The sequence below is a fragment of the Stenella coeruleoalba genome (assembly GCF_951394435.1).
Source record: "Stenella coeruleoalba genome assembly, chromosome: 5".
Classification (NCBI taxonomy): Eukaryota; Metazoa; Chordata; class Mammalia; order Artiodactyla; family Delphinidae; genus Stenella; species Stenella coeruleoalba.
Genome location: NC_137150.1, coordinates 131627572 through 131654589, shown reverse-complemented (window position 1 = coordinate 131654589; position 27018 = coordinate 131627572). Strand labels below are relative to the sequence as shown.

Genomic DNA, 27018 nt, shown 5'->3' with positions numbered 1-27018 from the left:
AATGCAATCCCTATCAAACTACCACTGGCATTTTTCACAGAAGTAGAACAAAAAATTTCACAATTTGTAATGAAACACAAAAGATACCGAATAGCCAAAGCAATCTTGAGAACAAAAAATGGAGTTGGAGGAATCAGGCTCCCTGACTTCAGAATATGCTACAAAGCTACAGTAATCAAGACACTATGGTACCGGCACAAAAACAGAAATATAGATCAATGGAACACGATAGAAAGCCCAGAGATAAACCCACGCACACATGGTCACCTTATCTTTGATAAAGGAGGCAAGAATATACAGTGGAGAAAAGAGAGCCTCTTCAATAAGTGGTGCTGGGAAAACTGGACAGGTACATGTAAAAGTATGAAATTAGAACACTCCCTAACACCATACACAAAAATAAGCTCAAAATGGTTTAAAGACCTAAATGTAAGGCCAGACACTATCAAACTCTTAGAGGAAAACATAGGCAGAACACTCTATGACATAAATCACAGGAAGATCCTTTTTGACCCACCTCCTGGAGAAACGGAAATAAAAACAAAAATAAACAAATGGGACCTAATGAAACTTCAAAGCTTTTGCACAGCAAAGGAAACCATAAACAAGACCAAAAGACAACCCTCAGAATGGGAGAAAATATTTGCAAATGAAGCAACTGACAAAGGATTAATCTCCAAAATTTACAAGCCGCTCATGCAGCTCAATAACAAAGAAACAAACAACCCAATCCAAAAATGGGCAGAAGACCTAAATAGACATTTCTCCAAAGAAGATGCCAACAGACACATGAAAGAATGCTCAACATCATTAATCATTAGAGAAATGCAAATCAAAACTACAATGAGATATCATTCCACACCGGTCATAATGGCCATCATCAAAAAATCTACAAACAATAAATGCTGGAGAAGGTGTGGAGAAAAGGGAACACTCTTGCACTGTTGGTGGGAATGTAAATTGATACAGCCACTATGGAGAACAGTATGGAGGTTCCTTAAAAAATTACAAATAGAACTACCATACGACCCAGCAATCCCACTACTGGGCATATACCCTGAGCAAACCATAACTCAAAAAGAGTCATGTACCACAATGTTCATTGCAGCTCTATTTACAATAGCCAGGACATGGAAGCAACCTAAGTGTCCATCGACGATGAATGGATAAAGAAGACGTGGCACATAAATACAATGGAATATTTTTCAGCCATAAAAAGAAATGAAATTGAGTTATTTGTAGTGAGGTGGATGGACCTAGAGTCTGTCATACAGAGTGAAGTAAGTCAGAAAGAGAAAGACAAATACCGTCTGCTAACACATATATATGGAATCTAAAAAAAAAAAAAAAAAGGTTATGAAGAACCTAGGGGCGGGATAGGAATAAAGATGCAGACGTAGAGAATGGACTTGAGGACACGGGGAGGGGGAAGAGTAAGCTGGGAGGAAGTGAGAGAGTGGCATGGACATATATCCACTACCAAACGTAAAATAGATAGCTATTGGGAAGCAGCCGCATAGCACAGGGAGATCAGCTCCGTGCTTTGTGACCACCTGGAGGGGTGGGATAGGGAGGGTGGGAGGGAGGGAGACGCAAGAGGGAAGAGATATGGGGACATATGTATATGTATAACTGATTCACTTTGTTATAAAGCAGAAACTAACACACCATTGTAAAGCAATTATACTCCAATAAAGATGTTAAAGAAAATAATGAAAAAAGTATAAGTAAGGGGCTATGCAAGAACAAAATACATGACAATTAACAAATATTACCCCAGGATTTTTTTTGATAAATTAAAACCCACAAATATTCTAGAATGTGCCAGTGACTAGACTAGCTGAAAAAATTCTAAAACACGAAGTACTTGGTCCAAAATACTTTAAAAATTTATTTTAAAAATATAGCTGATCATAGGAAAAACACGGATTTATACTAGATGATTTACATATATATTTTTAAAAATATGCCCTGCTGAAATCTGTAGCACATTATTCCAAGTCTGATTATTGGAAAGAAATCATTTGTTAGTCTATGTGCTCTCAGGTGCTTTAATTTAATGGCTTCTACGACAAAAAGCTCATTTTTGATCTAGGAAGAAGCATCTCAGGGTACTGAATTGGGTGGGAGTACCATAGCCATAAAGCACCCTCCCTCCAGAGGGAAATTCAAGTTTCATTATGTCAAATTGGGCTTGAAATTACAGCCACTGCTCACAAATGTTAGTTTTTAATAGAATAAAATGTCATCCCGGGGTTTCCCTGGTGGCGCAGTGGTTGAGAGTCCGCCTGCCGATGCAGGGGACATGGGTTCGTGCCCCGGTCCGGGAAGATCCCACGTGCCGCGGAGCGGCTGGGCCCGTGAGCCATGGCCGCTGAGCCTGTGCGTCCGCAGCCTGTGCTCCGCAACGGGAGAGGCCACAACAGTGAGAGGCCCGCATACCGCAAAAAAAAAAAAAAAAAAAAGTGTCATCCCGGGGAACTGACACTTTACAAACCTGAAGAAGTATTTTCAAAACAAGTTTTTTTATTAGTATTATAAATGTAAATGTTCAACTGAGAACTGAGTCATCAACTAGTTTCTCTAATTAAATTTTTAACCTGGAATAAAGAATACACTTAAAAACCTCGACTTCTACATCAAAGCAGTAATTCCACCGAAAGACCAGATTACGTAAGTGATAACACTTATCTCTATCCATTTGGTTTCACTAAAGTAGGGCTCAGGTAACATGCTAGAATATTCTGATCCCAGACTTTACAGTCACTTTCCTTGCAGCTTCATTTTCACTTGGGCACTTCCTTCTGTTTGGCTCCAGCGTCCCTTCTTAGCCCAAATGGGGACAGAGCAAAGGCTTAGAAAAGCTAGTCTAGCTCCAACCGTCTGCATAAATAAACTAGGCAAAGGTACTGGGTGTTCTGCATTGTTTTTTAATAAATAATCTGTTCATTCTTGAAGGAGGGTGGTCTAACAAGGAGACTCTCAGGGACTGTTCAGTGAGCTACATAAGACGTGCATTTGCAGCTTACCTTTATTCAAAATCCTCTCTCCCCTCATACAGATTTTTCTCCCTCCAGCGCAAAAGAAAGGTATTAAAACTAAGACTGAATGCTAATCAGAGCTGCTCAAGGTAACTCCTAGTACCCATCGCTTCCTTCATTAAGAAAATCTGCTAGCGGGTCTTCCCTGGTAGCGCAGCGGTTGGGAATCTGCCTGCCAATGCAGGGGACACGGGTTCGAGCCCTGGGAAGAGCCCATGTGCAGTGGAGCAACTGGGCACATGAGCCACAACTACTGAGCCTGCGCGTCTGGAGCCTGCGCTCCGCAACGAGAGGCCGCGACAGTGAGAGGCCCGTGCACCGTGATGAAGAGGGGCCCCCGGTTGCCGCAACTAGAGAAAGTCCTCGCACAGCAACGAAGACCCAACACAGCAAAAATAAATTAATTAATTAAAGAGTGAAATACCTTGTCATTAAAAAAAAAAAGAAAATCTGCTACCAAAAAATTATGTGTGGGGACTTCCTTGGTGGTCCAGTGGTTAAGACTTCACCTTCCAATGCAGGGGGTGTGGGCTCGATCCCTGGTTGGGGAGCTAAGATCCCACATGCCTCATGGCCAAGAAAACAAAATATAAAACAGAAGCAATATTGTAACAAATTCAATAAAGACTTTCAAAATGGTTCACATCAAAAAAATCTTTGAAAAGTTGTGTGTGTTTATATTTAGCTCGGTATTATGATTTTTATTTAATAATACACACACACACACACACACACACACAGAGCAGGTTCAATCTCTTCATCTCATTGTGAACTTGTAAAAGATGGCAGACCAGGACCTCTGCCCACACTGGAGACTTGGAGTGCACGGTGAACCTAACATATTGGAACCCAGGGGTGGGAAAAGCCCCCCTCACCACCCAGGACCACGAGTGGAGGTCTTCGTCCACAACAAGCATCTCAGTTACGCCCAGGGCTTTGGGCTTTGGGGTTTGGTACGTTCATCACTTATTCATGACCTGATTAACTGCTCTTTAATACTTTCATTTGAAAACCCTCAGTAGGATTCCAAATACTGATGAGATGTCTTCTTGGGTTCCTCTGGTTTTGCTGTTATCTTAGGAGTTTCCCCAAATGCAGGACTCTAGAGACTCTTGGGCACCCCGGACGGCTGGTTAACCTAAGCTACAAAACTGGGACAACACTGCCTACTACAAAAGTCACTGTAAGGAATAAATTCTATTCTGCAGCAAAGCATCTAGGACATGGCCTAGCAGATGGTATGCGATCCGTAAATGTTAATTATTACTATTGTTATCAGTATTACATCCTCGTGGTCAAAGCAAAGAGCAAGCACGCAATCCTCTCCTGTAGGTTTTTGGTGACTCAGAAGGTCACGAACACCCTGCTCTGCTCCAGGTAGACAAGAGAATCATTGGGATTCAGAACTTCATCCCATCATCTGAAACGGAGAGAGCAAGCCTCCTCGTGGGTGGCTGCTGCATTTTCCGCTTGCTTTGTCCGCCAGCACCATGACCAGGGGGCATCCCTCACTGCTGTTCACCCTTCCTGTGCACAGAGCTCTGGCGAAGAGCAAGTCGTGACCAAGAGAAGAGATTCGTGGAACAGGAGTATGTGAACAGGGCTTCCCTGGTGGCGCAGTGGTTGAGAGTCCGCCTGCCGATGCAGGGGACGCGGGTTCGTGCCCCGGTCCGGGAAGATCCCGCATGCCGCGGAGCGGCTGGGTCCGTGAGCCATGGCCGCTGGGCCTGCGCGTCCGGAGCCTGTGCTCCGCAACGGGAGAGGCCACAGCAGTGAGAGGCCTGCGTACCGAAAAAAAAAAGAGTATCTGAACAGGGTCAGAAGGATGGCCAGACCCCTTACCAAAAAGCCATGGGGCAGGATGTAAGACAACAGAAACTCAGTAGGAGATTAAAATGACAGAGATACAACATCTCTAGTTATTAGGGAAATGCAAATCAACACTACGGAGGCACCACCTCACACCGGCCAGAATGGCCATAATGAAAAAGTCCACAAATAACACTTGCTGGAGAGGGTGTGGAGAAAAGGGAACCCTCCCACACTGCTGGTGGGAATGTAAATTGATACAGCCACTATGGAGAACAGTATGGAGGTTCCTCAGAAAACTAAAAATAGAGCTACCATATGATCCAGCAATCCCACTCCTGGGCATATATCCAGACAAAACTATAATTCAAAAAGATACATGCACCCCTATGTTCATAGCAGCACTATTCACAATAGCCAAGACAAGGAAACAATCTAAATGTCCATTGACACATGAATGGATAAAGAAAATGTGGTACACGGAACTCCCTGGCAGTCCAGTGGTTAGGACTTGGCTTTTTCACTGCTGTGGCCCCGGGTTCAATCCCTGGTCAGGGAACTAAGATCCTGCAAGCCGCAAAGCACAGCCGAAAAAGAAAAAGAAGATGTGGTACATATGTATAATGGAATACTACTCAGCCATAAAAAAGGATGAAATCATGCCCTTTGCAGCAACATGGATACAACTAGAGATTATCATACTAAGTGAAGTGAGTCAGAAAGAGAAAGACAAACACCATACGATATCGCTTATATGTAGAATCTAAAGTATGACACAAATGAACCTATCTATGAAACAGAAACAGAATCATGGACATAGAGAACAGACTGATGGTTGCCAAGGGGGAGGAGGTTGGGGGAGTTTGGGATGAGCAGATGTAAGCTTTTATATATAGGCTGGATAAACAGCAAGGTTCTACTGTGCAGCACAGAGAACTATATTCCATATCCTATGATAAACCATAATGGAAAAGAATATAAAAAAGGAATATATATATATATACATATATATATACAGACACACACACACACATATATAAAACTGAATCACTTTGCTATACAGCAGAAACTAACACAACATTGTAAGTCAACTATATTTCAAAAAAAAAAAACCACGACAGAGATAACGCAAGGAAAGGGATGAGAACGAATCAAATGGCTCAGAGAACAGGCAAGACAAGCAAGCAGGTTTGCTAAACGTTTCGGCAGCAATTTGGCTAAGAGACTGATAAACTTATAAAAAAGTCTTTAGTTAAAGAGACAGAATCCAAAACTCCATATATCTCCATGGGAAACATCCAAAGGAATGTATGTTTGCAAATAGCAACGTCGCCCATCTGCTGCAGTGTTGGTACGTTTTCTCAGGAAAGAGCTGAGGGTCCATTAACAGTCCCATGACACTGCAGGATATCTTTCTGTCTCTGGCTGGTCCCTCTGATACCTAGGTGACTTCCTTAACAAGTCCCTGCAGAAGGCACAGCTGTCCTGGGTCTGGGATTTTTCCCAAAGAGCGCCAGCTGAACAAGCTGTCCAATCTCCTCACTGCTCACACAGGCGCACCCAGGAGCTGCAAGGAAGTGAGAGAGACAGGGCTGTCAAACCGTTCCCGGCCAAGGAATTCCCTGGTGGCCCAGTGGTTGGGACTCCATGCTTCCACTGATGGAGCCCGGATTCGATCCCTGGTCGAGGAACTAAGATCCCGTAAGCTCTGTGGCACAACCAAAAAAACAAAACAAAACCATTCCGGCCAACCGTCCTCATGGCCTGGGGAGATCAAAGCATTCTTTGATCCATTCAGAAAATATTGACTGAGCACCGTCTCTGTACCAGATACTATTCTAGCCACCAAGCATAAAGCAGTGATCCTTTCCTCATGGGGCTTACGGTCTAATGGGGAGAAAAATAATAAACATATGAACACAGAAATACATACCATGGGGTCAGGTGATGGTATGAATTGAATGGAGCCCCCCCCCAATTCATCTGTTTAAGTCCTTTCTTAGTCTGTTCAGGCTGCTATAACAAATACCATAGGCCAAATAGCTTATAAATAACAGACATTTATTTCTCACAGTTCTGCAGGCTGGGAAGTCCAAGACCAAGGCAGATGTGGCGTCTGGTGAGATCACTCTTCCTGGTTCCTAGACAGCATCTTCTTGCTATAGCCTCACATGGAAGAACAGGCAAAAGAGCTTTCTAGGGTCTCTTTTTTAAGACCAGGAATCCCATTCATAAGGGCTCTGTCCACATGGCCTAATCACCTCCAAAAGGCCCTACCTCCTAATACCGTCACATTGGGGATTAGGTTTTAACCTATGAACTTTGAGGGGACACAAACATTCAGACTAACCCCCAGTACCTCAGAATTTCACCTTATTCGGCAATAATGATCTTGACAGAGGTCATCAAGTGAGGTCATTAGGATGGACCCTAGTACGACTGATGCGCTCATAAAAAGGGGAAATGTGGACACAGAGACAGACACACACAGAGGAAAACAATGTGAAAATACACAGAGAGAAGAAAGCTATCCCCAAATATCCCCAAACCAAGGAGAGAGGCCTAGAGCAGATCCTGCCCTCACAGCTCTCAGGAGGAACCAACCCTGCCAACACCTTGATTTTGGGCTCTGCCCTCCAAAACTGTGTGGCAATAAGTCTCTGCTCTTTAAGCCACCCAGTGTATGGCACTTTGTTACAGCAGCCCTAGCAAACTAATACAGGTGGTGAGAAGCACTTTGAGGAAAGACAAAGCAGGGTGAGGGGGCAGAGAGTGACAAGGGACAGGAGCAATAGAGAGGGTCATCAGAGCGAGGCCATGCTGCCCTCCAGGACTCCAAACAGGCCCAGTTCACTCCACCAGTACCACCCGCCGGAATGCTTCGAGCGTGGACAAAATAGCCCCAAAGGGTCCCAGGAATATTTTTACACACGTGCTTACACTTGACTCGGTGCATTTTATGTCCAAGTTAAGAGGCAGCTATTGCTCCTTAAAAGGTTTTCATTTCCCTCGATGCTCCCTCTTTCTCTTTCTTCTCAACCACCCACCATCAACTGTATCTATCACCTTTCCCATGAAGAAATAATGGGACACGATTCAAACATGTCCTAGCAAGAGTCAACGTCTTCCAAAAATCTGTCCACACTCTATCATGCCCTTTCTCTGTGACCCAGGCATGGTGGGGGACAGGAAGGCAGAAATTAGGCATGCCAAGCCAAGGTCACAGTCATAGAATCACCTGCCTAGCCCGAGTGTAACCTGCAACTTCAGCCCAGTTAGTACAGGTGCTAACACGCCAAGGTGATCCAAATCCTGATCCCAACATACAAACCTCCATTCAGACAGCATTGCTGACACAGATGGGCAACGAAGCAGTGGCTCTTAACATTTTGGGGGTAAATAATTCCTTGTAGAATCTGATGAAGTCATGGATCCTTGCCCCAGAAATATAATTATACACATACAATTTGTAGGGGTCCATGGAACCACAAAGCTCCTTATGGCCCCTCACTAGTTAGTAGAATCCAGGGAAATAACCTCTGCAATGGTGAGGATGACCAAGAAACAAAGACAAAGAATAAGCAGGGAGCAAGCAAGGTGGAGGAGGCTTCAAAATATATCACTGGAAGAGGACTGATGGCCTTAAAATATAAAAAGTGCCTATAAATCAATAAGAAGAAGACCAAAAACCCAAGGGAAGATGGAGAATGGACATGAACAATTAACAGAAATGAAATCCAAATTGTTTTTGGACATATGAAATATGTTCAATTCACTTACAAATATGATAAACTACACATAAAAAAGATACCATGTTTAATCTACTAGATAGGCAAAGATCAGAAAGTTTGAGAGTACCTTATATTGATAAAGATGTGGAAAGAAACTCACATACCAGGTTGATGGAAGTATAAACTAGGACAACCTCTTCGGCAGGCAATTTGGCAATATTCGTAAACAGTTAAAAGTCATACCCTTGGGAATTCCCCCGTAGTCCAGTGGTTAGGACTCAGAGCTTTCACTGCAGGAACCCAGGTTCGATCCCTGGTTGGGGAACTAAGATCCCACAAGCTGCACAGTGTGGCCAAAAAAAAAAGAGTCATACCCTTTCGCCTAAGACTAGGAATTTATCCCTCAGATATACCTGAAACATTTACAAGATGACACAAAGGCACAGATATTTACTGCTGCACTATTGGGGAATAAGAAAAAATTGTATACAACCTAAATGTCCATTCTTTAATTGTGCTTAATTCCTTAAGTAATGTCCATTGGCATACTTATCAAGGAATGACTAAGTAAACATGGTACCTCCATACGATGAATACTATGCAGTAATTGAAAAGAGTAAGGCAATTCTGTAGTAATTTGGGGGAAGGATGTTCAAGATATATTGTTAAGTGAAAAAAGCAACATACTGAACAGTATGTATAGTGTAAAAATATATTTCCCTATATCTATACCTTTACAAATGCATGCATATGGAGTATCAAATGTGTGTACACTTGTATGCAGATAGAGTATGTTTGGAAGGATACACAGGAAACTAGAAGTGGGGTTGCCTCTGGGGAGAGGAACCCGTCACTGAGGCACACAGGTAAAGGCAGAATTACCTCTCACTGCATCCCCTCTTGAAACCTTTCCATTTAAGACCACGTGTCTGTATTTCCTATTGCAGACTTTAGCCAAACGAATCTTAAAACACACACACACGTGATTAAAAACCAGAAAGAATCCAGTAATTAGAAACTGCATAGCTGTAGGGAAGAGCCGGTTCGCTGGAGGTAGACGTGGTAAGAGGGTGTTAAGAGATGGCTCCCTCCCGAGCAATCCTTCCTGTCACCCGAATGTCCCGAATCATGACTCTGTTTGGCAACAATCCAATTTCCCACAGCTCAGGAGTGATGGGGGAGGGACGATCTCTCCCACTGTCTCTGATTAGACACGCTGGTCGACAAGTTAGCCTGACTCTGTGGACATAAAGTCCTCAAGAGAAAACACATAGAACACATGAAAGTACCCCAAAGGTACCCACAAACCCAACAGTGAGCCCTGAGCATCCTACGTGAAAAGAAACGTGAGGCCAGAGTATTCCCAGGATGCTCCCTGTTAGGAAGTAGACTGTGGCTGTTCCCTCATTTCAGGTGGAGAAGCATCATAACCAGGTGGGCAAGGTAGGGCGGGAAGCTGCCCACTTTGTTTACGGATCCGGCCTAGACTCAGATCAAGACCCTGGACTCCGGCCTGTCTCTCCCAGTAAGCAGTGGACACCTGGCCGCGCTGCACCACTTCCCTTTCTGGACTAAGAACTTCCTCCCCAGCTGCTGACCTCTGCTGCGAGCTCACCCCGGGAACTACCCTCAGCAAGTGTCCAAAGCCACGCCCCTTCCCAGGGCAGCCCTCATCCAATGACGGGTCCAGGGTCCAAAGTTACAAAGGCTCAGTCCCCTCGCCCCAACCTGGATACCTCAGTAGCTATAAAGATGCAGAGCCCCAGCTTGGACCTCTCACCTCCGGAGTGCAGCATGGCATGGGCAGGGGGCTTCAGCTGGGACTGCATCGGGGCCCAACTTCTGCCTCTGCCCCATGCTGCCTTGCCCCTCTCCTCGCCTCTCCTCCCCTCACAGGTGCTGGTCCCGAGTATACACCGTAAGACCACATTCCCCTCCTTCCTTATAAGGAGAGGGAGATTTGGAGACAGAGAAGACACACAGGGGAAAGAAGGGCATATGAAGGCAGAGGCAGAGATTGGAGTGTTGCATCCACAAGCCAAGGGATGCCGGGGATGGTCAGCAAACACCAGAAGCTGCAAAAGGCGTGGAAAGATCCTCCCCTAGAGCTTTCAGAGGTTCTGCCAACACCTTGATTTTGGACCGCTGGCTTCCAGAAGGCTGAAAGAATACATTTCTGTTGTTTTAAGCCGCCCAGTTCGTGGTCATTTGTTAGGGCAGCCCTAGCAATAGAGAAGAGAAGGTCAGAGGAAAAATCTACTCAGGGCATACCTCCACGTAGTCAACAAAGGTAAGGACACCAGCGAGTTGGTTCTCACCTGCCCAGGGCTGCTTCTAGCAACTAATGAGAAAATGCATGGAAGACCCTGAACATGCCACAAGGCGCTATACCGCTGAGCTGGCGTTCAGGAGACAGGAGAGGCAATAGCTCTGTCTACCTTTGTAAAATTATCTACCTCCTCGGGTACCATTCAGGTCCCGTGGTTCACACCTTTCCTGCTGGTCGTCCTACCAGCCAGCACCATTTCATCAGAGAGCATGAAATTCAATTCAGGTCAGCACTTGAAAGTGGCCAGGGCCCAGGCTGAGCAGAGGAAGAGGTTTCACCAGTTTGCTAAAAGTAAGGCTTGGGGATTATCTACGGGTTTCAATTAACCAAGAGAGCAGGTCGCTGGGTTACCATGAATAATCGAGATGGGGCGTACATCCCGAGGTAAACGATACTTGGTGTCCAAACCACCTTCCCACAGGACACCCAGTCTGCTCCTCTCTCTGGGCAGACACGGCTGCCACTCCCCACACCTCCTGGAAAAGTTAACCCCTGGGATGGATGACTGCCACGCGGCACTGGAACAGCCACCAGCGTGCGGACCGCTGTCGTTGAGCCCAGCCTGTGCCGGTGACTCCACACCCGCAGAGAAAATGTCAGGCTGTGTCCTCTTCGTGGGCACTATTCAGCACTGTTGTGCTGACTCAAAGCGCCCTTTGAAGTCCATGGGACCTGCGTATCAATGAACACTGAGAAGTGAGCCCAAAGTGCCAATTTCCATCATTCACAAGGACTTCAAAAAGATGAGGCAGGGCAGGAAGTTCAAAAAGATTGTGCCTGTGAACTGCAGCATGCAATCTCGGAAACTATAGGCACTGCTTTATCACAAGCAACACACTGAGCAGGTGCTTTTCCCCAATGCCTTTCGCTTGCCAAGAAATCCCTGCTGGGGACTAATAGGAATTTCCAGTTCCCTAGGCATTTCTTGAGCCTCAGAGCTATTACCCCTAAATTTCTAGCACTTAAAAAAAAAAAAAATGCAGGATTTAGCACCTGTTTGTTTCCGAAATACTTGCTAAAAACAGATCTGCCAAAAGGCCACCTCTAAAATTAGTCATATTTCCTGATCCAAAAAACATAGTAAATTGTATTTTTAGTAACTCCTTCACTCCAGGTATCTGGTGCTGTCATGCTTGAAGCATAATTATTGGCAACTTACTAAGCAAGCAACCCTTATTTTTAGCCCCAAAATAGCTCCAATGAAAGTGATAAACAGGTTTTTTTTTTTTAACCAAGGGTTAGAACAAGGTAAACATCTCAACCAATCATTTTCTGTACCTAACTTTGTCTCTCAGAGAGACTTAATCACACAAAAAAGTAACTGTGGCCTCAACTATTTTTCCCTTTTTGCAGCTTTGCCTACCTGTGGAACCTGCTCTATACTTGAGATACCCCTATGCTCTTCTCTCTAAGCCTCTGCAACTATATTTTTTCATCTTTAAAATGAATAACCTATCATGTACCAGAGACTGTGCATTTCCTCTTCCTGCACATTTCAAAGTTATCACTTAATACTCCTGCACAGCAACTTTGCTCTTTGTCTCAAAGCCACTGAGAATCCTTTTTTTCAAAGTCTGATTTTGTGATCATTTTCCCTTGTCTAATCATCAACTTAGTCAAAGACAGACTGAGAACGTGCGGGTTAAGAGTTTCACATGATCGAGTGAATGATTTATTTTCAAAGCCGCGTTAACGGAGGATGGCAGCAACTCAAAGCTACAGGAGGACAAAATTAGGTCTTGCCCAAAGCCATCCTTTCTTTTCCAGTGGTAAAAGGGCACTAGATTCAAATGACTTTCAAACAACTTCGGAGAGAGGCTGGCCAAAAAAAAAAAAAAAAATACTGTCCCGCAGGCAGTGGTGGGAAAAGGAGCCTCTTGATAAGATAGGATTGAAGCCTGATTGAAAGTCAGGAAAAAGCGGCTCCGTTTGTCAGACGGACTCAGACGGTAATTCTCAGCGAGCCATGTAGGATGGCACCCAAAGCTTTTTGGAAACGAGCGCCAAGTCAAAACACAACACACACACACACACACACACACACACACACACACACCCTAAGCCAGCAACACTCTGGCTGTTGGCATAAATCACCCAACACAACGTGCACAGTTTGAGACTGCAACTGCAGGCGTGGGGGTACCTCCCCTTCTTCCCTTTCTCCATCCCCCTTTGCAGATTTTTCGTGAACTGATTCCTCAGGACAGGCTGCCCTGGATCCTTCCACTCAGGGGATGGCGTGGGGGGGATACATTTATTTCTTAGGACAGCCTTCATGACTTAATTCCCCTCCCGCGGTGGTCTGTGTCCTTTCCAAAAAAAAGGAATAGAGAAAAGTGAAGTGCTTTCTCCAGAAAGTATGCACCTCTGCAAAGGGGGAATTATTGAAGGGAGGGGCCCTTCTGGAACACTCACATCACCCACTCTGGGGACACTTCGTCTCCTCCCTTCCTCTGGGTCCTGTCACCTCGAGGTCTCCCCTTGTTTGGCTCACAGGAGTAACCCCTCTCTGGGTGAAAACCCTCTTAATAGGTCACCTTGTAAAGAGACCTGGAGGCTGCAAATAGTGTGAGGTTGACTTCACCTTTGTTTTGGCCTTAGTAAGACATTATCCAGCACATGAGTGGGGCTGGGGACTCATGAACTCAGCAATACTTCCCAGGCAGAATCATGTACACACACACACACACACACACACACACACACACACACACACACAAACATTTTAATCTCTACGATCTGCCAAAAACCAAATCTTTTAGTTAAGCATTAAGGTGTTGGATCTGGGAGATAAAAAGCTATGAATGACACCCATTGTTTCTTTCAAGCTGGCCATTAAGTGAACTAAAACCCAGATTTCTCACGACGCCTGCATTCCCTCAGCACTGATTCTCAGGGCTGAAGTAGGGCACATCGGAAAAATCTCTCAACCTCCTTCTCCACTCTAAGAACCACATTCCTTAACTAGATCCAATCAATTAGTCCAGCACAATAATTTTACATCCAATTAGTTGTTCCTCCCCTTGTGGAGAGGAAGTGAGATGCATCATTTAAGAAAGACAAGATGAGATAAACGGGCGTTAGCACCTAAGGGTGAGGGGGAATCCTCACCGGACCCCATCCGGGCAGGAATTCCCCACATTTCAGTGAGCCTTCGGGCCCAGCACTGAGCTCCAGAACCCAAGCATCGGGCTAGGGACTGAGCTCTGAGTGCATCCGCGGGCAGTGCAGCCAAAACGAACAGCCTGATGTTAAGAAGCAAAAATGCAGCGGAGAGGAGCCGGACCCACAGCACGGACCGGAAAGGGGAAGGCAGCCCGAAGCAGCTGAGCCGCAGGGCAGGGGAAGCAAGCGTGCCTCTAACGTTGCCCATTCTGCTGTCAGCATAACGCCCCGTCTCTTTTTGCTAAGTTTCAAGAGGAAACACACACAACTAGACTGAATCCTATACATTTCGAATCAAAATAAAGTTCTACCCCCGTGTGCCGGGCACGGAGAATTGAGCGCACTGTAGTTAGCTGGCTGGGGCCTCGGGCATCCCTGTGCCATGACGGGATGTGTAAGTTCCCAGCCCACTGCGAACCCAGGAGTAAACGGTGCCGCGCTCCCTTTGGACTAGAATGAGGTTTGGAGTTTTTTGGTTTTGTTTTTGTTTTTCTTCTTCTTCTCCTTTGAAGAGTTACTCAATTCAGTGAGTTCATCCTGAACACTCCCATTATGCATGGAAATGCAAGCAAGAGGCACTTTGAGAACTGCTCACTCTAACCCCACTTACCCAAAACAAAGGGCACCCCACCCAGAGCGGCTGTAGGAAAAGGACAAGTGACAAGGGTGATGGAGACCTGCGCTCAAATGCAAGGGGCTCCAGGACACACTGGGGAACCGAGGAGGGAGATTACAGACAGGTGAGGCTTGGGACTGGCGGGCAGGGCAGCTCGCCCAGTAATCAGAGGTCACACGGCAGTGCACTCCCAGGAACTTCCAGGCCGGACAGAGGATCCCAGGGCAGAGGGTGGAAGGGCAGGTAGGAGGCCTGGAGCTTCCCACTCCCACCCACACTGCTGATGCCTCCCTGGTGAATGGGCCACAAAAAGGGGCTACTACCCCACCTGTGCTGAGCAAGCCCCAGCCTGGGGGGAGCCTTGAGTCTCAGAGGATCATGAGCTTGGGGCAACCCCAGCCTGAAGCAGCTCCAAGCTTAGGGTAAGTCCCAGGCTGGGGCAGCCTCCCGGCTGGAGCCTCACCTCAGAAGTAAGTCATCATATTACGGGTTTCTTCTCACAGATCTAAGTTACAACTTCGGTCTAGCTGAGGCTTGCCTGGCAAGGGTTCACACACTGCTAACGTCTCACAAGGCTGGAAGGGGTACCCTTGCAGGTGTCTGGGGTTCCTCCTTTGCTTTCCCCTCTTCTAGGAAGATAAGAAGGCGTCTCCCAACCTCTGAAATCTGGGGAGAGCGGTGTGTAGTTCTGTATCTGCCAGAGCAGGATCCTTACTGCAGCTCCCACCCCAGCGGCTGGAGTGAGGAGGGAAGGAGGGGGTGATATGGGGATGCAGGGGTGGGAAGGGTGGGTGGAGGGAGGAGCGGCGCGTGAAAACCCTCCTGTGAGCACGCAAAACTTCCCCTAGCTGCCGCAGCCCACAAGCGGGTACGTCCCTGGGCTCTCGTCCTTCTCCCACCTCCTACCCAGAGCCCAGGGTGCGGATCAGACTCTAAGTTCCCCCAAGGGCTGGCTAATCGGCTCTCCCACCCTCAGCGTAAGGGCCCACGCACTCCATTCCTGGCTCCAGCCTCTCCACTGGTCTGCCGCCCCTACCGGCCCGGAGATCAGAGTCCCCCAGATCCCAGCCCTCCCCACCCCCGCGCTGGTGTCCGCCAGGCGGCGCCCTTCGAGGAGCAAAAAAAGGCTGCGGGCGGCTTCGCGGAGAAACCAGTCGCCCCCCAGGGAAAGTGACCCCAGATCGCCCCTCGGGAAAGGCCGGTATCCCGGCTGCGAGGGTCTGCGCGCGCGCCTGGCTCGACCCCACTTTCAACCCGAGAGGAAAAGCCGACGGAGCGGGAGGCGCCCGTCCGGGGCTCCGCAGCCAGACTCGCAGCGCAGGGCTCTCCGCAGGGTCCCCGCCGCCCCTGCCTCCCCGATCCCCCAACCCGAAGGCCAGGGGCCGGCGCCCCGGGCGGCTCACCTTCTCTCCGGTCAGCACGTGCAGCCCCTCGCGCACCTTGGCGAAGGAGCCCTCGCCCAGCTTCCTGCTGCCTATGAGGTAGTTGCCCACGCGCTTGTGGTGCTGGAAGTCGCGGAGCCGCTCGCGGGGCACGCCGCTCACCCAGGCCGGCAGGAAACTTCCCTCGCAGGCCGCCGCCGGCCTGGCCGCGTCCTCGGCGCCGCCGCCGCCCCCGGGCGCCGCCGGCTCGCCCAGGAGCCCGTCCCCCGCCGCCGCCGGCATCACGCTTGCCCGCTGCCCGCGCCGCTCCGGCTCTGCTCCCACGGGCGCGGCTCCTCCTCCTAGTCCGGCCCACGCGACTCCCCCGGCTCCTCCCGCCGCCACCCCGGGCCCGGCCCCGCCCGGCCCGCGGCTCCCGCGCCCCGGGCCGCCGCCGAGCGCCGCGCGCAGACAATAGCGGTCGCCCAGGCCACAGGGTACCGGGGACCCGCCCACAAGAAGTTCTTCTTCAGGGGGTCGCCCGGGCCCCTTTCGGGACCCCGAGACCCTGCCCGGGGTCCCGTCCGGGCGGCTAGTGACAGTCGCCCCGCTCGGGTGCGCGGGGAACAAGCCGGCTGCGGAGGGGCGGGCGGGGGGGGGGGGGTGGCGCGGTCCGGTGCCCGGTCCCGGAGCCGGGGTGCCTGGTCCCGGAGCCCGGGCGCCTCGGCAGCCTCCGCCCTAGCCGCCGCGGGCTGGCCCGCACGGGCTCGTGTCCGGCTCGCTGGCTCCTAGCTGCGGCCGCCCGAGAGCAGCGCGCGGCGGGCTGCAGGCGCCCTCTGGAAGGCAGCAGAAGAACGCCCCATTCAGTTTGAATTTGCAGAAATTTAATCCGGGCGCGGGCGGCGGGAACAGATGCGAGCTCCACTCTGCAGCCTGTACACTTTCAAATCCCTCGTAGCCCCTCCTTCCCCGCGCGCAACAGCCAAACTCGACCCTCGCCGGAGAGGGGAGGGCCCTGGGAGGGGAGCAGCGGAGTGGGCGGCGGAGCCACCTGAGCGCCGGACAGGGGGACCTCGCGCTGCCTCGGAGACGCGCGCTCCCGGGCCGCCCAAGTCGGGCCGCCTCCGGCTGCGCCTCTCGCCTAGATTCGGGGCTCGGGCTTTCTGGACCTTTCGGCGAAGAAATCCCCCACTACCAGCCGCACCCACCCCGGGCAGGAGGAAGGGAGGGAGGCTCTCTCGAACCCGGTGGACTGTGGGTTAGGTGCCCGGTGTGCAGCCCCGGGCGTGGCACATAGTAGGACCCTCTGGACCCTTGATGGGTGGATAGATGGATGGGTGGAAGGATGGAGAGGTGGCGGGGCGTCTGCCCGGGCTCACACCAGACGGGAACGCTGTGTTGGAGGAGGAGCAGCCGCAACAATACTAGTAGCAGCAGCAACGTAGGAACCAGGGCATTTGCTGCCTCTGCTTGTACGTTTACACCTTCTCTGCTTTCCATTGAAATGATGCCGGTGATTGCAGGATGCGATGGACCAGCGCTCCCTGCTCCTGGAGGCTTTTGTTCTGTGCGCGCCCTGACTCTGCTCATCCCTCGTAAACAAGTGCAGCTGCCCTGACCACTCTGATCTTCTCCAGGATCCCCAGCGTCTTCTCAAACCAAAAATGAGGAATCTCGTGGCAGGGAGGGGGGAGGAAGGGGGAGGCATTTACAAAATGCTACCTGTTGAGCAGCCAGATAAAAGGCACCAGCGTTTCAAGCATACTTAACCCCTGACATTACAGCATCAGAGTTCAAAGGCAGGATTCGGTCCTCAAGTTCCTTTCACTACTGACTCCGCTGTAAACAATTATGGTATGATCCACGTCAGTGCTCTGAGATAGGGGCGGGGCGGGAAGAGGAGGTGGTGCACAGCAGTCGTTAATCCAGTGTCTTGGGGGCTTTCTGACCCATGTGAAAAGTGACCCAGAGGAACGCCTGTTTTAAGTAGATCTAATTTTAAATATGCTATGATCGACTACTCACGTGTTATGACTGGGGTTGTTTTCCATCAGTCTCCTCATTGTTCCCTCTTCTCAATATTAAAAATACACTTTCAAATGTTTTTCTTGCTGTGCTTAAGGGACTTCATTACTCCCACCCCACCCCCATAATTTCCACAAGGCCAATCAAATCGCTATAATGTCTCCGATTCAATGATCAAATTTTAGGACAGTAACCTGGCGGAAGAAGGGGGCTATATGACCAGCACTGAGTGAATGTTCAACAACGATCTGATGGACGAGGAATATGGAGCTCACTTTGGGATCAAAACCATTCTGCATCTTCTTTCTGAAAAGGTTTTAGAGTTTCCCCAGTTAGTAGCCTATGTGTTAATAGAGTATGAATTTCTTTAAATTTTAGGATAATTCGCTCTGTATGAAAATTTAGAAATTATTTTATTATAGAATAAGGCAAATGTCAGAGACAGTTCATCAAATTACCTTTATGGCCTAAAAAAAAAAAAAAAGCTAGCCAATTCAGGCACAAAAATGGTGGAAGATATTTACAATGAAATAGAGATTTTCTTTCCTTTTAATTATCCTCTCGGGGTGGAGGTCAGGAAAGGAGTGAAGAAGAGAGAAAATCCAGGCCCATTAATTCTTTTTCAAGCCTGATGCCTGGGTTTGATTCAAGTTCACTGCTAATTCCATCAGCTGGGATGGATGCCAAAGAGAAGTTCAAATCTTACCCTTCCTGGGCTTAGTAACTGGTTTTTGAACTATAGGTCCTGTCCTCTGAAATGGCCTTGTTTAATAAGGAATAAGCCCAGAAATTCCTTTATGTAGGACAAATTAGTACACGAAACAATGGACTGCCCTCATGTTAGATACGTAGGAAACATCTTGTTGAAAGTCCCAGTCCAGCATTGAAGATTCTCTACTAATTATTCCAAACTATATGTCTTCTCTTGCTGTGGGATGTCCCTGAGCACTACATTTCAGCTGTCTTTATCCGGGATGGGGCTTCCTCCCCTCTGCACCTTTTTTCTTTTGGCTGCATAGGGTCTTTTAGTTGCGGCACGCAGGATCTTCCTTGTGGCACGCGGGATCTTTGTCGAGGCATGCAGGATCTTTCATTGCAGCGCTGGCTCTTTGTTGTGATGCGTGGGCTTCTCTCTAATTGAGGTGTGCGTGTTTTCCATTCTCTAGTTGTGGTGCACAGGCTCCAGGGCGTGTGGGCTCTGTAGTTGTGGCGTGTGGGTTCCAGAGCATGTGGGCACTGTAGTTTAACAACAGTGAGCTGCAATAGGCTGATCGCTCGTCCTTCTCTCTTACTCTATATCACTCATTCTTCTTAAGTTCTGTATTACTTCCTGTGAATATCTTTCTTCTCTTTTAGACTTTTTGAGAACAAGAGATTCTATTTGCCCTAGAGAACCTAGCACAGTGCCCTGAGACACGGTCATCATTCAATATATATTTGCATAAATGAAAGCAATCGTGGGACTTCCCTAGTGGTGCAGTGGTTAAGAATCTGCCTGCCAATGCAGAGGTCACAGGTTCGTTCCCTGGTCCAGGAAGATCCCACATGCCATGGAGCAACTAAGCCCATGTGCCACAACTACTGAGCCTGTGCTCTAGAGCCCGTGAGCCACAACTACTGAAGCCTGCTCGCCCTAAAGTCCACACGCTGCAATTACCGAGCCCACGCACCGCAACTACTGAAGCCCACGCGCTGCAACTACTGAAGCCCATGCACCTAGAGCCCATGCTCCTCAACAAGAGAAGCCGCTGCGATAAGAAGTCCACGTACCACAATGAAAGGTAGCCCCCGCTCGCCACAACCAGAGACAGCCCACGCACAGCAATGAAGACCCAATGCAGCCAAAAAATAAATTTAGAAAAAAAAAGAAAGCAATCGTTCACGGATTCTCAAATGAGTGGAGCTTCATTGCTCCAGACAGCAAGATCCCCTCTGTCCTGGTGGAAGACACTTCTAATAACTTTCTAAAAGCGTTTGCAGTTATATTTTTCGTTGCCTATGGGTAATCAACAAATATAATTGTTTGTCTTGTCAAAGATGGGCCATTCTCTAATTCGGATGCATTAACCCTTTAAAAAACATTACCAATTACAGTGGGCTGGAAAGCCGTGAAAAGCTTTCTCAGTTGACTTGTACCAGCTGCCTCCTTCCCGTCTCTTTCACCATCTCCTCCTTCCATATGGCTGGGAGACTGTCTATGTGCTCCCACAGAATGCCAGCTAGGAGACCCAGCTGGAAGCAGTCAAAGACAATTAGAAGTAATCAGCTGGCACGACCAGGAAATGAAAGTTGTCTGGAGGGGGTTAGGATGGCAGAAGCTGGCTTGTGACAGGAGAAGGAACGGAGAGCAAAGCAAAGAGAGCAGGCATGAAGAAACTTTGCCTGGAAGACATTCTCTGAACCCTATACGTTAATTCTCCCCAAACAAAGCTTCCAGTAAATCCCAGAGGCAGGACTTGAACACCTGTCCCCAGAGTTCACGTGCACCGTTATCTTTTCACAGCACTCGGCTGTTGAATGTGCACAGTGCAAAGGCTGAGGAGGGCGGGGTCCCTCAGTCACAGACGGGGGTGTGGAGGCAACCTAAGCTGGCACTGGAGAGCAGAACGTGCAACACCCCGCAGTGATGTCCTTCTCTGAAAATGAATCGTGACTCACCACCTCCCCGTGCCTCAGTCTCCTCCATCTGTAAAAGTGGGATATTAAGGAAGCGTGAGGCTTAAATGAGATGATGTACACAAGCACTCAGCCTAGCACCTGGCACTTAGAAACACACGGTGAACTTTAGCTCTCACTCCTTCCATCAATACCGTGAGCATCACAACCCTGGGAGAGGTCACTCAAGAAGGCCCCAGAATTCCACAAACACAACTACCCTTATTACTGAGGAAGCCAATGCATTTTCTCCAGGTGGGATCACTTCCCTGAATCCAGAGTCCTGTGACCAAACCCTCTTCTTCTCCACCAGGCTGTCTGAAAGGATCTGAGACTTAAACTGGGCTCAACACACCACACACACACACACACCCTGCTCCACTCCTATTCCAGGGTTGCACCCCAACTCACCCCCAAATCTAAGAATCATCCTTTGCTTCCTCTCCTTCCTGAGCCTCGTATCCAGTCCCTCAGCAAATGCTGTGGGTTCTACTTTCACAACACAGCCACATGTGACCATGGCTGGCCATTCTCACCATCGTCACCTTCTTCAAGCTACCATCCTCTCTCTCCTCCTAACTGGTATCCCTTGCTTCCATAGCAAAGCCCAAACCATGCCCTAAAAATGGGAATCCTATCACAACACCACTTCCCTTCCCCAAACTGTCCAACAGAGCCGCCACCACAGAAAAGATGCCCACATGCCTTATCCTGGCGCAGCCCCTGCTTCCCCCTTCAGCATCCGGCCTCCCGAGAGTCACTAGCGGTACCTCCCTCCTGCCCCGACTGCAAGCCACCCAGCTCCTTTCCACCTCAAGGCTCTTACCCTCGCTTTTCCCTCTGTGCCAATGGCACACTTCTCCTCGATCTTGGTGTGGTCTGTCCCTCCCTTCATTCAGGGTTCTGCGCTCTGGACCAGAGAGCAGGGAGACCTCCCCAGGTCCCCTCATTGCCATCCTCTAACCCCAAACTCTACTCCATATTTCCTTGTGCCATTTGGTCAGTAGCTGACAGAAGGGTGCACATTCGTTTGTTTAGAGCACGTCTCTCTCTCCCTCTAGACTTTAAGGTCCATGCAGCCAGGACGTTGGCCGTATCCCAACCCCCGTGCATGCCCGGCATATTGTAGGAGCTCAGCAACACCTGTGGAACCCCATCTCAACTCCTGATATGCCCATGCACGGAGTCTGGATGGTGGTACCAAGCCTGCCCTCCTGCGACTGCTTCCCAGAAGCACTGAGGTGATGTCTTCCAACAAGATCCTGATGGCTGCCCCCAAGGGAGCTCAAGGTTTATCATGGTTGAACCTCCATCAGGCCCCAAGAGCCAGATATCATGGCTATTTCAGTAAGAAAAATGTACCGCCCACCTCACAGCCACACGGGAGCCTGGGCTTTAGGATTCCACAGCTAAGGTTTGGTCCCTTCCTCCAAATTCCAGAGAGAGGCTATTGAGAAGGATTGGAAGTTAAAATATTTTACAGGAAGTGATCATCACATACACTCCTCTGGACCGTTTCTCCTTGCCTGCACTTCTCCTTGGCAGTCAACTCCAAGAGCACGCCCGAGAACTACGAGGCCCTTCCCCCTCCCTTTACTTCTCTGACCTGTCTCTCCCTATTCACTCCAGTGAAGCCACACTTCTCCTGCAGTGGGCCCTTTATGTTTTCTATCCCCTGGAATAGCTTTCTCCCAAGTATCTGCAGAGCCAGCCCCCTCGCTGTCTTTGGGTCTTGGCTCAGAGGTCACCCGCTCTGTGAGCCTGTGACTGACCTCTTCATTTACAGCACAGACGTCCGCCAGGCTACCTCGTCCCCTATCCCCCTGCCCCTTCTCTGCTTGATGTTTCTTCCTGGCACTTAACACCATGTGACAAATCATATATTTTCCTTATTTATTTTGTTTACTATCTGTCTCCCTCCCTAGGGTGGAGGCTCCATGAGGGCGGGGATTTCTTGTTCAGTGTCCTAGGCGCGGTACCAGGCACACAGGAAGTACTCAGTACAAATCTGTCGTGATTAAATGAATTTGTAATTCACAGGTTCTCCCGTTGCTGAAGAGGGGACCATAATAAATGAGAAAGCAGAAGAAAGAAACACAGCAAAACTGAGTTCTGTTAGAGAAAGCTTACATCAAAAAGAAAGAATTGAGGGCTTCCCCGGTGGCGCAGTGGTTGAGAGTCCGCCTGCCGATGCAGGGGACACGGGTTCGTGCCCCGGTCCGGGAAGATCCCACATGCCGCGGAGCGGCTGGGCCCGTGAGCCATGGCCGCTGAGCCTGCGCGTCTGGAGCCTGTGCTCCGCAACGGGAGAGGCCACAGCAGTGAGAGGCCCGCGTACCACAAAAAAAATTGAAAAAAAAATCAATATTTATGCCGCAAAGATAAACCTCCATAACAAGCTCCACATTTGTAGGATGGCAGGAAGGGAAAGGTTATTATCAGCACTAAGGCTTGTAATACGTGGCCTCCATTTACAGCTGCGAACGTCCGTCCATTTCTTGCTGGGGACTGGGCAGAACCATGCAGCATCATCAGGTCCACAGTGGCACCTGGAGAGTGCGCACACACAGTGGGGCAACTCTAAAATGTGACCCGTAGGTGGAGGGTCAGTGAGTGGAAGGGCATTCTGGAACTGAGCTCACTCACCAGTCACATGTCAGGCACTCACGCAGGCTGATGGCAGAAGCCTGCTCTGGACGGTCAGTGGCCAGACTCAGACAACAAGAATCAGGCGCCCCCTGCTGGTTGACTCAGCTCTGCTTTCCCACCACAGCCCAAGGAGCCACAGACAGAACACCAGTCTAGAAACAAGAAACCTCCTCACTCGCTGGCTTAGTGACCCTCAGCAGGGCACTTATTATCTCTGACATCAGTTTTCTCCACCTGTAAAGGGAATAACTCCTTTCTGTCATTCCTAGTTCCCAGGAATGTCCCCTGGATAAAATGAGGCAAATACGCATGCATGTACCACGAAAATAGAAGCTATTTTGATCATTGCTGTCTTAAGTCAAAATGGAAAGTGGGGCTTCCCTGGTGGTGCAGTGGTTGAGAGTCCGCCTGCCGATGCAGAGGACACGGGTTCGTGCCCCGGTCCGGGAAGATCCCACATGCCGCGGAGCGGCTGGGCCCGTGAGCCACGGCCCCACCATCTTGAAGGTCTCTTCTCATTGTGGTTTTGATGTGCACTTCCCTGATGATTAGTGAAGTTGAGCACCTTTTCATGTACCTGTTGGCCGTCTGTGTATCTTCTTTTGAGAAATGTCTATTCGGGTCCTTTGCCCATTTATCAATATAGTTATCTGCTTTTTGCTATTGTTACATGAGTTTCTTATATATTTTGGATATTAACCCCTTATCAGATGTGTGGTTTGCAAATATTTTCTCCTATTCTGTAGGTTGCGTTTTCATTTTCTTGATTGTTTATTTTGCTGTGAAGAAGAATTTCATTTTGATGCAATCCCACTTATCTATTTTTGCTTTTGGTGTCAGATTAAAAAATATATATTGCCCAGCTTGTTAGATCCTGTATGGCAGGAGAGTACTCCCAAATTGATAGGCTCTCCTTTGTCCAACTTTATATTCCACACCCCTTCATCCAGCATCTGAGAATTCAGTTCCTTGTGTTCTTTTTCCACTTCTGCCAGCACATGTCGGCTAGGTCCTGAAGCATATGGTTGCATTGTTCCCTTATTCAGACCAGCACTTTACCGGCTGTGTTATGTTGTGACTTAATCCTAACTATTGCCCTCTTGGCCAGAAGGGGAGGTTGGACCAAGACCTCTGCAACGTGCCCAAGCAAGAAGAATGTGCTAGCCCTTAACAAGGAGATGAGACTACAATAGTAAAGAAAAGTGAGTCCTCCGGTGTCAAGATGGACATGAAAAGTAAAAGAAATGCAATATATACGGAGAAAACTATAATTTGAAAAGATATATTCACTTCAATGTTAATTGCAGCACTATTTACAATAGTCAAGACATGGAAGCAACCTAAATGTCAGATGACATTTGAATGGATAACAGATGAATGGATAAAGAAGATGTGGTGTGTGCATATATATACACAATGGAATAATACTCGGCCATAAAAAATGAAATAATGCCCTTTGCAGCAACATGGATGGACTTAGAGATTATCATACTAAGTGAAGTAGGTCAGAAAGAGAAAGACAAACACCATATGATATCACTTATATGTGGAATCTAATATATGACACAAATGAACTTATCTACGAAACAGAAATAGACTCACAGACGTAGAGAACAGACTTGTGGTTGCCAAGGGGTGGGGCGGGTGGGGGAAGGATGGATTGAGAGTTTGGGATTAGGCGATGCAAACTATGATATGTAGAATGGATAAACAACAAAGTCCTATTGTATAGCACAGGGAACTATATTCAATATCTTGTGATAAACCATAATGGAAAAGAATATGAAAAAGAATGTGTATATATCTACGATGGAATCACTGTACAGTAGAAATTAACACAACACTGTAAATCAACTATACTTCAATAAAATCTTTTCAAAAGTAAAAGAAAAGTGAAAGTGAAATGCTACTTTTAGGTCAAAAGCATAAAACTTAAAATACAAACCAATCTCAAAAGAGAATCAGTAAAGAATATGCACATTTCAGCTTATACAAACAAATCTAAATGCACAATAGCGGGGCTTCCCTGGTGGCGCAGTGGTTGAGAGTCCGCCTGCCGATGCAGGGGACACGGGTTCGTGCCCCGGTCCGGGAAGATCCCACATGCCGCAGAGCAGCTGGGCCCGTGGGCCATGGCCACTGAGCCTGCACGTCCGGAGCCTGTGCTCCGCAATGGGAGAGGCCGCAATGGTGAGAGGTCTGCGTACCACAAAAATAAATAAATAAATAAATGCACAATAGCAAACTAAGAGTCCAGACTTATACCAAAGACGTAATAAAAGGTTTCAATGAGGTCCACCTTAATTAAAGTCAAAATTATAGCTTTTTTGGTGATACATTACACTGTGCAAAAGAAAACAGGCATAAAAATAAAGCTTTGGCAACTGACTTATGGTGTACCTTCACTTCCAAGAGAATGCTGAAGACTGCCAAGGAAGAAAAAACCCAGGCACCAAGATGAAAACAACAACTCGATGGAAATATTCTAAGAGAAACCCCTGGGTTTTCTTTTTTCCATTTAATACGCAGGAAAAAAGAAATGTAAGACGTCATTGATGAGCTGACATAGTGAAGTATTTCTATTTCAGTTTACTTATGCTATCAATGCATTTCTGGACTTCCTGGGATTTTTTTTCTTCCCGTTTTGTTAAGATGTAATCGACATAGGGCTTCCCTGGTGGCGCAGTGGTTGAGAGTCCGCCTGTTGATGCAGGGGACACGGGTTCGTGCCCCGGTCCGGGAAGATCCCACATGCCGCGGAGTGGCTGGGCCCGTGAGCCATGGCCGCTGAGCCTGCGCGTCCGGAGCCTGTGCTCTGCAACGGGAGAGGCCACAACAGTGAGAGGCCCGCGTACCACACACACAAAAAAAGATATAATCGACATAGAGCACTGTATAAGTTTAAAGTGTACAACATAGTGATTTGACTTAACATACATCATGCAATGATTACGACAGTAAGTTTACTGAACACCATCATCTCATATACATATAAAATTAAAGAAATAAAAAATATTTTTCCTTGTGATGAGAACTCAGCATTTACTCTCTTAACTTTCATATATAACAATACGGCAGTGTTAATTATATTTACCATGTTGTGTATTACACCCCTTGTGCTTATTTATCTTAAAACTGGAAGGTTGTACCTTTTGACCACCTTCATCCAATTCCTCCTACCCCTACCCCCCACCTCTGGTAATCACAAATCTGATCGCTTTTTCTATGAGTTTGTTTGCTTGTTTTTGAAGTAAAACTGACCTACAACACTATGTTCGTCCCTGTTATACAACATAGTGATTTGATATTTCTGTACATGTCAAAATGATCACCATGATAAGTTTAGTTATGATACGTCACCATACAAAGATATTAACATAGCTATCGACTATATTCCCCACACTGTACCTAGCAATATATACCTCTATCATCTATCTATCTATCTATCTATCATCTATCATCTATGTATTTCAAGTTGCTGATCTCTTAAGTTCAGACTCATTGTAACAGTCCTGCATTTTATTCACCCCCTCCCAAATTTACTGCTTTTGACATCATATTTTACATCTTTTTGTTTTGTGAATCCATTAACTACTTCTTGTGGATATAGATGATTTTACTACTTTTGTCTTTAACC

General features: G+C 47.9%; 1 protein-coding gene across 1 annotated transcript in view; it reads right to left on the bottom strand.

Moving 5' to 3' along the window:
- Positions 1 to 16355, bottom strand: part of HUNK (hormonally up-regulated Neu-associated kinase) — a gene marked incomplete at both ends in the record, with an annotated part of 117139 nt that extends 100784 nt beyond the window's left edge. The window contains one exon of the mRNA XM_079922921.1: positions 16095 to 16355. Within this exon, the coding sequence (XP_079779047.1) occupies positions 16095 to 16355 (261 nt within the window). The remainder of the gene's footprint in view (positions 1 to 16094) is intronic.
- Positions 16356 to 27018: the final 10663 nt, after the last annotated feature.